At 38.7% G+C, this 11,391-nt stretch overlaps 1 protein-coding gene across 5 annotated transcripts; it reads left to right on the plus strand.

Moving 5' to 3' along the window:
- The first annotated feature begins 1,279 nt into the window (after positions 1 to 1,279).
- On the plus strand, positions 1,280 to 10,775 carry LOC131324212 (pentatricopeptide repeat-containing protein At1g63330-like). 5 transcript variants are annotated; one of them, XM_058356080.1, is made up of 4 exons: positions 1,280 to 3,482; positions 5,014 to 5,125; positions 8,139 to 8,252; positions 10,423 to 10,775. In XM_058356080.1, exon 1 carries the CDS (start codon positions 1,411 to 1,413, stop codon positions 3,313 to 3,315), a length of 1,905 nt encoding a protein of 634 aa, XP_058212063.1. In that variant the 5' UTR covers positions 1,280 to 1,410; the 3' UTR covers positions 3,316 to 3,482; positions 5,014 to 5,125; positions 8,139 to 8,252; positions 10,423 to 10,775. The 5 variants fall into 5 exon arrangements, with proteins under 5 accessions (XP_058212063.1, XP_058212066.1, XP_058212064.1 ...); XM_058356083.1 differs by having other exon boundaries at positions 1,312 to 3,482; positions 5,002 to 5,125; XM_058356081.1 differs by lacking the exon at positions 10,423 to 10,775 and adding an exon at positions 9,077 to 9,092 and having other exon boundaries at positions 1,312 to 3,482.
- The last annotated feature ends 616 nt before the right edge of the window (positions 10,776 to 11,391 follow it).

Raw genomic sequence — 11,391 nt, forward strand, 5'->3', positions numbered from 1 at the left:
CGATTTCTAAGAAAGCTCTTACCGATATCCGTTGGAGCTGATTTTTTATAGGAACCCTCCAAAAAATATTTTAAAAAAAATGAGCGGTTCGGATCATTTTATGGGACCCCGATATGGGCCCCACAAAAATGTATGTGCAAGATATATGCAAAATTCTCTGTGTGAGAATCATTTCTGAAATCAATAAGCGCAAAACTAACAAATGTGGAAAAAAATTCAAATAAAGTCAAAACTTTCATATTTAATTTAAGTTTAAGTTAAATGCAATAGAACACATAAGTACCTACCTCATACTACCTCCGTCCCAAAATATTTGTCCGGTTTGCAAAACGAGAACGTAAAAATAATTCAAATTTCGCAAGAAAAAACTTAAAATCATTTCAACAATGTACTAGATCTTGACGAGTTCTTTTAATTTATGAAAAAAATTAGAATTTTTTTTAAAAGAAATGTATTATTTTTTAGTACTCATTTTACAAACCACACAAACATTTTAGAACGCAATAATAAATTTTAAATATTTCGAAGATTTTTAGGCCCCGTTCCGGAAACTTTCTTAAAAAATAAGTACTTATTTTGCCACTTCTCATTAAAAAATAAGAAGGGTCATTTCACAAAACCCAAATAAAAAGTTCCTTTCACATTTTCAAACTCAAAAATCATGTAAATGAAAAAAAAAATTTAATTTTTTTGCACCGTATTAAAGATCTCAATGAGATCTATCAAACAAGATCCATAGTGATAAGAAAATTATTTGCGTAAATACATGATTTTTGAGCTTGAAGTTGCCTTATACAAAAAATAAGACTGTTGCTATGATAATGGGCGCCGGCGGAGGGAAATCGTATCGGCGGCCGCGCCGGGCCGTCTCCGGGCACCGGACGGCCCATCCGAGCCGTCGAAAAATTCTAAAAAAAAAAAATGAGGGGGCCATCGCGAAAATCAACAGTATCCGAGATGTGTAGGGTGCTTGATCCGAGCACCCATTTTCCGTGTATATGTGATGATCATATATACATGGAAAAGGGGTGCTCGGATCAAGCCCCCTACACACTTCGGATGCCGTTGATTCCCGCGATGGCCCCTATGGTTTTTTTTTTTAGAATTTTTGGACGGTTCGGATTGGCCGTCCGGTGGCCGGAAATGGCCTGGCACGGCCGCTGATATGATTTCCCTCCGGTGCCCATTGATTCCTATATAAATTTTAAAAAATAAGCATCTCCTTCTTATTTTTTGAGGAACAAACTTTTTTATTCAACAAAAAATAAGTTCTTATTGTGGAACACAGCCTTAAACGCTCCAGCTCATGCTCTTGCACCCGCACTCGTCGGCGGTGACCTAAGCTAGACCACCGAAAAGGTGATTTATCTGGAGAGAGAGAGAGAGAGAGAGGCGCAGAGGACGGAGACGATGACTCAAAGTGGTGCACTTTCAGCAATCAGTCCCATGGAATCTGCTAATTACCGAAAAGGTAATCATCTCTCTCTACCACCACACCCTTCATCGTGCTCCCTTCCCACTGGGACTGTAAATCTGTTTCGTTGTTGCTCTAACACTAGAAACCCTAGTTGTTCTCCTCCTTCTGCTACTTTCACCAGTCAACAAAAACACCAACCGAGAATAAAGCTAGATGGACTCCAACAAGCTGAACAGTTTCTGAACCAGTTGTCCCAAATGCGACCTTTGCCACCGGTACGTGTAATAAATAAAGCGTTATCGATGATTGCGAAAGCGGGACGTTACACCGAGGCTCTTTCTCATTTTGACAATTTGCAGTTTCTGGGCATTCGGGTTGATATTTATTGCCTCAACATTGCAATTAACTGTTTCTGTCGCGTGAATCAAGTTGGTTTTGGGTTCTCTCTTTTAGGCGGCATCTTTAAACGCGGTGATAAACCTGATGTAACTACCTTCACCACCCTGATGAACGGATTTATTTTAGAAGATAAAACTAATGACGCGTTCGAGTTATTCGAGAAGTTAATGAGAAAGAGAGAAATTGAACCAAATGTGTATATGTATCAAACAATTGTTTATGGGCTTTGCAAAGGTGCAAATGCTGGAACGGGTATCAGCATGGTGGATGATGCTATGAACCTTTTATGCGGGATGAAAGAAAAAGGAATTCACCCAAATGGTGGTATTTATATCAATATAATTCGTTGTCTATGTGACTCGTGCCGGTGGGAGGAGGCTACGTCACTTTTAATAGAAATGAGTAAGAGAGAAATTGAACCGATTGTCGTTCCATATGGAATGATTGTCAATGGCCTTTGCAAAACGGGGAACACGAGCATGGCTATTCGGTTGCTTAGGACATTGGAAGAGGGAGGGTTTAAATCTGACGTCAAAGGGTATAGCATGATCATTGACCGTCTTTGCAAGGATGGGATGGTAGATGACTCCATGAACTTCTTATTAGAAATGAATGGGAAAGGTATCCATCCAAATGTTGTCACTTATACGTCTTTGATTCATGGCCTCTACAATTGTGGCAAGTGGGAGGAGGCTCGAGAAATGCTGAGAGAAATGTTCGATAGTGGTGTTTCACCAAATGTTTGTACATTCACTGTGCTTGTGGATGCCCTTACCGATAAAGGAATGGCAAGAGAAGCAGAGGAGGTACTTGAATTCATGATAGAAAGAGGTGTGGATCCTGACGTCGTCATATACAGTGCTGTAATGCAAGGGTATGGTGTCCAAGGCCGAATGGATGAAGCAAAGAGAGTGTTTGATACCATGGTGAATAGGGGCCTCCAGCCTAACATCATCAGCTATAACATTCTAATCTATGGGTATTGCGAGAACATGAACTTAGACGAGGCCATCAATTTCTTCCGAGAAATCCCTCAAAGGGGTTTGAAGCCTGACCTTGTAACTTTTACCTCTATGTTCAAGGGTCTCTTTCGGGTTGGTGAATATGCAGTTGCTCAAGAACTACTGAATGAGATGGAACTTGCCGGCCTAACTCCCAGTGACAAAACTTATGGTATGTTGTTGGATGGGCTTTGCAAGACCGGGCATATTGATGAAGCATTGTTGTTATTTCACATGATTGAAAACAGAGGTTGTCTCAATGTCGTTATGTACAATATCCTCATTGATGCATTATGCAAGAATAAGAAACTTGATAATGCAAGGGATCTTTTTATTAAACTTTCTTCCCAGGGGTTACAACCTGATTTTATTACATATGATATCATGATACGTGGTCTTCGCCAAGAAGGATTTTTCGATGAAGCTAAAGAGTTGTCTGTGAAAATGGAGCAGAATGGTTTCTTGCCTGATATTGGTGATTACAAGTCTATCATATGAGGTTTTGTTAACAACAGAACTTCTATCAGGCTCTGTTACTTGTTGAGGAAGCGGTTGCATCTACTTTTTACATGATTAAGGACTTAAATCTTAACTGAAGGATGGGCTCTTGCTCTTCAAGAAGTGATAACGAAGTTCATGCCAAGGATAGACGTGGAGCTGTGAAGGTAAGTCTAGTTTTACACAAAAATATGTAGGCTATCATTGAGCCAAACTCTTGTCTCTCTGCATATAAATTAGTGGTATTCTGAATAGTAATTCGGGGTCATAGCCTCTCTTTTTTTTTACCTTGGGAAGGCGGAATACACTGTTCAAACATATTTCCCATTAACTCTTCCACTCGTTGATTTCTCTCTGAATGTGTCTAAATTACTTAGTGTAATACTGTAATATGATTTTCGATATCATTAATTTTTATGTTCTTACTTCTTAGCATTACCACATGTTTTAGATTCTTGAGTGTGAGTCCACTTCTCCCATTTGGACTCCAAAGTTTGTACAGGGCTATCAAAGGTGCTGAATGTCATTGACTCAGGTCTCAGTGCTTTGTTCCATTTTTCTGTAGTTACTTCAATTATTTGCCCCCCTTCAATTCTTGAAGTTCAAATAAGTCTCCCATTCTATTATTTTTCTCCAGATTTCTGTAGTTTTGTACCAGTCCAGAGCAATGGTTACATGTGTCCTGAATCTCCTCTATGATACTCTAGAGGAAGAATGAAAAGGGTAGAAGAATAAATTTGGATGGGAACGGTCCCTACTAAAGCCCAAAAGCTATAACGTCATTACCTATACTATTCCGTTGGTTGCATAAAATCCACTAGGCCAATGTGCTTTAAGACCATTAGTAGAAAACATGCCATTTCAATTTATACTTCAGTCCTGGGCCTTGTAAGCATTTTTGTGTCCTTTGTAGAAGCTTTTAAATTAATTGCATTGTTGCCGTTGCGTTTTGAAAAATAGTGTTTTACATCACTTTTCAAAAAATTTGTTTGATTCAATTGATTTCAATGTTTTTGAAGATTTTTTTGGGGAAAAGCCATTTGTTAGGAAAAAGACAAAAAAGAAGAAGAAGAAGAAGAAATTATTTGAAATTTAGATTTGAAAATCAATTTTAATACTAGATGCCAAACTGAAATTATGTCCGTGTTTTCCTAACAATCCTTAAAATGTGTTTTGAAAAATTATTTCGTTCAATAGCAACAAAACAGGCCTAATAATGCTGCCCATGTTGATTCTTTCACATTTAGTCATGTTGATTCTGTCATGGTTGGCTGCAGTAACATTAGTCATGCTGCTCTGTCATGTTTTTCCTAAGTTCGTTTCGATTATTTCTAAAGCCTCTGAAGTTACCCAGTTAAAATGCTGATTTGTCACTGTGGTGCCCAGCAACCTCCATAATATTCCTTGATGCTGACATTATGTAAATACCTGATGAATTTACAACTGTTCTTTTTGCATGTAATCGCGATGAACTGTACTAAATCCATGTTATTCTTTTATCAAAATGGATAGGGAAGGATCAGGCAGAGAAAATTATTATTTTTCAATTAGTTTCTAGCGTTAAGACCTCAAGTCTGCATGATTAAAATTTTCAGTTAGTTTCAAGCGTTTGGCCCTAAGGTCTGCAAAATTATATTGCTTTTAGAGGAAATCTGGTTTCACTTGTATCTTTTTAATTCAAACTAGAGTATTATGCAGTATCTATGAAGTACGGACACCTCGCTGGAGGTCAACTACCTCCGGTATTGGAAGCTTGTCTGACACCAACCCTCGCCGGACACTCTCAGGACAAGTGTTCAACATTCAAAGTGTAAGTGTCCTCAAATTATCAATTTTGTTGTCTTGGACACTCTTGGGACATGCTCAGAATACTTTAGGGCACTCGCGGATCATGTCATTACTCTAGTGAAAGCATTGGAAATTCTTCATTTTGTGTCTTAGATACTGGTTTTTTTGATCCGTGTCTTAGATACTGGTTGATACATTAAAATGACATGTGAATGATGAAACAACTTATGTCGAAACACTTTTGTGGGTAATATAATGACTTATGATAATGAAGGCATAAGGTAATTTAATATAGTTGCCTTACTCTTGTTATTATTTTTTGGTTTCACTGTCATGTCATGTATGTAAAAGACAAACATATATATATGTTTACCGTGTCCCCAACATGTCGTGTCCTCCATTTTCCCATAATTTGCTGGTTGGTGTAGCGGTGTCCTCTCTCTGTCTTTATTACTTTGTGCAAAATGGTGCACAATAAATAGATATTTGTGTGTTGGATTGAGTACCTGAGGGTAGTCCAATGATGTACAGAAGGCCCGGGGTGCCGAAGGCGGAGGAGGAGAGAGCCTAAGGAAGATCCTAGAGAGAGAGACAGTGGCAATAGAGAGACCAAGAGCAATGGGTGTGTTGTGTTGGATGAAGGCAACGCCCATTTATTTAGGAGGGAGATGGCCTAAAGTCTAGCTAGCTAGACTGATGACACGTGGAGGGTCCTCAATGGCTGGTCGTCTAAAGGTTGTAGGCCTTTGAGGCCAGAAGTCAGACCTCTGAAGTTAGGCTAATAAGATGTGTCATATATAGGGCTGAAGCTTGCAGAGGTAGGTAGTAGTCATGTGAGGTCTAGGCCATATGTCTGAGGGTAAGCGATTTAGAGGTCAGTGATCCAAAGGTCAGGTGGTAGGTATGATGCGAAGAGCGAGAAATTGTCCTTCGGTCAACAGGTCTCCCTCTCTCTAAGACTAGTCTGAAGTCCAAACTCTTGAAGGGAACTTGGGCCTTCAGACGATCCCTTAAAGCTCAAGCCTCCGTTCCACAGTCCTCCTTCAGTCCCGAGCGACTTGAGCCTTACCTTCAACCCAAGTGTAAGCCTTCGACTTCAGGAGGGGTTATCCTTCAGTCATGCCCCAGAGGTCTCCTTCAGCTGGGCTAACCTTCACCTCTTGAAGTCACCTTGTTCGCTTCGCACCTTGATACTTGGTACCATGTACCCACATTAGGAAAATAAGAAGTTACAGAGTTGGGATTGCGTTGGGCTTGGTGAAAAACGGACATTAACTATGAGGATGTTGGAAGGACTTTAAACTCACAAGAATCTTAGAGGTTTAACGCTCAGTGGTTTTGGAGGGCAAAGATTGGCATCATGGATGAGAAGTAGAGATGATGATTGCTTTGAAATTTAGAGAAGATCCAATTAAGTTGCTGCAGATTATGTGAAGAAATCCCAATACTTGGACACCTTCCTCACCTAGAAGTCATTGTAATGGTGGTTAGGTAATGTGGAGTGCATTGGTCCTGAAGTCTTTGTATTCGATGACCAAATTGTTGGTGGTAGTAGTAGTAATGTGGCTCTACCAGCACTAGTTTTTTTTTTTTTTGCCTTGCTAAGCAAAAGATTTTATTATCACTGAAATACGAGTATTACAATAACAAATGACCAAAGGAACAAGGGAAAACATCAAAAAACTAAGCAACGTTTAAATAACTAAACAGAGCCTAGATTCATCCTCTGCCTCCCGAGACCAAATCCTCTAACAGCACTAGTGGTATTCCCGGCATTGAGAAAACTCACTCTTTGTGGTAGTCGATGTTGAAAGAATTCAAAGAACGGTCAGATGTATCATCATTGCCTCGTGCAAGCACGAGTATAATGGATGTCTTTCTTTGTCTCGAGGAATTGTGTATCTGGGACTGCCCTAACTTGATTACCATTCCAGATCATTTGTTATCCATTCAAGATTTACACATTGTTTCGACATATATGCCTTCTCAGGTTCCTTTAAAAAGGTGTGTAAACCCTCTTTGACCATAGTGGTAGATCCGCATTCGAAATATGCTGGTATTCTCCTTGAACATGTGCTGGAAACAAGCAGCAAATCCGTAGGCATTTGGAACTAAGCTCTTTGAGGGAGCTGGAAGTAATCCCAATACTCGGACACCTTCCGCACCTTGAAGTCGTTAAAATGAATGAATTGGATAATGGGGAGCACATTGGTTCTGAATTCTATGGATTCGATGAGCAAATTGCTGGTGGCAGTAGTACTACTACTGTGGCTGCACCAGCATCCAGCAGTAGTAGTATTCCCGGTATTGAGAAAACTCACTATTCGTGGTATGTTGAAGTTGAAAGAATGGTCAGATGTGTCATCGTTGCCTCCTGCAACCACGAGTATAATGGAGTTCTTTCCTCGTCTTTAGAAGTTGTGTATTTGGGACTGCCCTAACTTGATTACCATTGCAAGTCATTTGTTATCCATTCAAGATTCACGGGTTGTTTCGAGGTATGCCTTCACAGGTTTCTTAAAAAATTGTGTAAATCCTTTTCGACCATAGTAGTAGATCCGCGTTGGAAATATACTGGTATTCTCATTGAACATGTGCTGGACACAAGCGGCAAATCCCTAAGATATTTGGAAATAAGGTCTTTGAGGGAGCTGTATTATTTGCCAAAGCAACTACTAGACCTAGCTTCCCTTGAGACTTTGAAAATAGCAGACTGCGATAACCTAAAGCATGTTAAGTGCAGAAATAGGAGCAGTATTCAACCGTGTGAAATAACTCAACTAAAGAAAAAGGTATGTGAATGGTAGTCTGCTTATCTCCTTAAATCCTTGAAGTGACTCGATAACATGTCTTCTGTTCGAACAGCACACAATGCACAAACTGAAAAGCACAAGGTCCAATGGATGATGCCATGTCTGGAATTACATTGAAATAGTTCAGCTTTGCATAATTTCTAAGACCAGGCAACAAACTAAATGTGTTCCTTTTTTGTTTCCGGTTTGAACCTTTTCTTGAGCATTCTTTCTGTTTTGCAGAATGCTTGTGGAATTCACCGCATCATTTCGGTTCTCAAAAGTCTTATTCAAAAACTTTTATGCACAAAGTTTTTCTTTAGCCCTGAATTCAGACCTGGCTTCTTTCATCTAGGGGTGAGTGTGAGCATCTGAACTCTCTCTTTCAGTTTTTTTCTTATTTATATGCTAGGTTTGTTGGCTTACGTGGTGGATTTGCTAGTTTTTCCTCCATGGATTGACAATGACTTATTTGTCCTAGAAAAGTGTTCAGCAAACATTTTAGTGGTGTTCTGATATTGAAAAGACTATTTGATTTTGATTGTAAGTGATTGACCATTTCATCGACTTATGTTTTATCTTAAATAAGTCGCTTATGTTTCATCTTCCTACGAGTTTTAGTGTCAGGACGAGTGACTTTGTTGCAGTATCTTGTAGTGCTCATTGTATACTTACAGCCCATCGAAGTTTGACTAATTGGCAAAAGGAGTTAATTTAGGTTCTATAATCTGGTCTCGGGCTTCAGGCTTCCTATTAACAAGTAATTGGAAATTTGGTATATCCTTTTATGCAATATAGTTGTAAAAGTAAAACTGTATCTCTATGCTTATATCTATATGCACAAGTACAGAGCATTTGGAGGAAACACAGATCTTGGTGTTAAGTTTCTTGATTTGTTCATCTAGCTCTCTTGTTTCATGTTCTATTTAATTTCGGCGAGTCTGTGACACTTAGTTTTGAGATTGTCTCCTCTATGAAGGCAATGATTTCCAATACATAGTATCATGGGTGAATCCCGCATTTTGTTGAAGCGGACGCCGGACAGACTCATAAAAATAGCTCGCCTCCTTGTTTATTAATGTTGCATAGAGTGTATCCTCTTTTTAGACAAATTTTGTATTGGGCTATTGCATGTTTGAATTATAGATGTGGGGGTATCACATTTCACCATTGGTATTCAGACATCAGCTATGAGTTCTGATCCAGAAAGATTCCTGGCTAATTGTCCTCCTGTATCAACAACTCATATGGAGTCATGGACTAGTAGGAGTGAAGTTTGGTAGTTGCATTCAAAGACGGAAAGAGGACTGGGCTTATGGGGGCCAAGGCCCCCTGTAGTTTCTGTTTTTATTTTTATTTTTAATAATAATACTTCACATGTATCTTAATTTCTTTAATCAAAGAACTTCTACAAATTTTAATTTTAAATGCCATGAATCTTGTTTCGTCTATCAAAGAACATCTTAAAAAATTTAGAAATGATTGATGAGATGGTTTACATTCGAATGTGATACTCCCTCCGTCCCTAAACAAGTGTCCCCTAAAAAAGACGTGCAATTTTTGAACAAAAAATAAAGTACTTTAGTGCATATATAATGTTTTCAAATTCTTTGCAATGAATTAAAGATCTGATTTGGTGCGAAGAAATTGAATATTTTTTCACTGAAGTACTTTGCGTTTTTTAAAAAATTGCATGCCTTTCCGTAAGGGATACTTATTAGGGACGGAGGACGGAGGGAATATTATTTTGTAGGCAAGAAATATTGATGTGCCTGACCTGAATGCTCGTTATATTGAGAGATCTAGGCGGTCGAGCTTGCCATCAACGGGATGAGTTCACTAGATTCCCAAACCTTGAAATTTCTAAATCTTGTTGTTCATATTCAGCCCCACGTTTACAAAATCTTGCTTCCTTCCCTGGTTGCATTGCATGTATAGGACATGATGAGGGAAGTTTTAGCTCGGGTAACATTGTTGCATGTGTATTTGTCTCATCCTTTGTTTTTCAGTACCATTTTTAAGTCATAGGAGAACGATGATCCTTGTCCATGTCAGGGAACGTTAGTGCTACTTCATTTGACTTTCTGCGATCAAGCACAACGTAGGTTCTCAACCACTTCCAATCTATCGAAAGTAATCTTGGGTTGGTGGCTGCTAGTTTCTCTCTTGTTATAGAAAGAATGCCCCCGAAAAAACTACTACGATATAGCATTGATAAATTAATCTTGGGTTGGTGGCTGCTAATTTGTCTTCCGTTCTATGTTTCTCACGGAACTCGGTGATCAAAATGTTGAGCGACTTTCATCTGTTTTAGACGATTTATGCTTTCTTTACACTGCTTGGTATTTTAGTTGCTTTATTTTCTCTACAGCTTGATTTTATTCCTTTAATTTAGTGTAGTATAAAGTATGCAATGTTAATATCGGCCTCTCTCTTTCTTTCCCTTTTCTTTTTGTTAGGTTTTTACTGCCAGTGATTGTTTTAGCCTTTTGTTTGATCTCATTCTTATATGCTTTTGATATTGTAGTCCAGCAGCAACTTAAATTTGGGTGTGTCATCTACACAAAGGAATCCCGAACCATAATTGGTGACCTTAGCAATGGATTATAACATTCTGGATTCATTTCCGTACTAGCGATCGGCACGTATCGGCATCGTTTGGCCTAAATTTTGTTGGAAAGGAAATTAGCCATCTTTATCCTGTATATTTCTTCGGAACTGTATGCAATGCTGAAGGAAACGATAAATGGCAAGAAACAGGAAATGTTTGCTACAAATGCAACGCCCGAAGTGTCTTTTTATGTGGTCTAACACAAGTGCTATCTATTTGTTCTTTTTCAGAAGGCAGGCAAGTTATTGTCTCATGAGATTCTGAATTCCGTTGTCTCTTTTGCCATTTAACTTGTTGACAAATTTTATGTGCTTCCGCTCTGGTTGCATGCAAATCTCATTCTTGGTCTTCGGTTATTTGCCATTTTCTTCGACGACTTTCTCACAATGACCAAACAGTGTTCTTTACCAGTTGATACTATCCACTTAAAAAAAAAAGAAGCTACGCATACATGGTTGAAGAAAAATATTCATAACCTGTAGTGAATAAAGTCGTCTAAAAAGATTAACTTCTTTCAAAACACTCGCCTAGTCCGTCATAAAATGCCATGTGTAATCATAGAGAGCCGATGTACTTGTGTGGTTGCCATGCGTTGAAGAATCACCCTTCAAGTACAAAATATAGCAAAATATCAAAAAAAGCCAGCCTACTTGCTCTGTAGATATATTTGGAAAATACATGCCCTACAAATTACAATCTTTCATGGGAGTAAATATTCGACATAAACAATGAAGGAAAATGTTGATTTCAGGTTATAAATGTCAAAAGAACGTCAAAATGTCGGGTTTATTAATCCGAAATAAGTTAAACATTGCCCCCAATTATGGTTTGACCAAGGTAGGACACCTAGCAATTTTGGGTTCTTAACCCAGAAAATAGTAATGA

Source organism: Rhododendron vialii, chromosome 4a (genome assembly GCF_030253575.1).
Source record: "Rhododendron vialii isolate Sample 1 chromosome 4a, ASM3025357v1".
Lineage (NCBI taxonomy): Eukaryota > Viridiplantae > Streptophyta > Magnoliopsida > Ericales > Ericaceae > Rhododendron > Rhododendron vialii.

Bases quoted from the DNA above. Each gene is read 5' to 3' on its own strand.
- LOC131324212 (XM_058356080.1), top strand. From the start codon at position 1,411: ATGACTCAAAGTGGTGCACTTTCAGCAATCAGTCCCATGGAATCTGCT.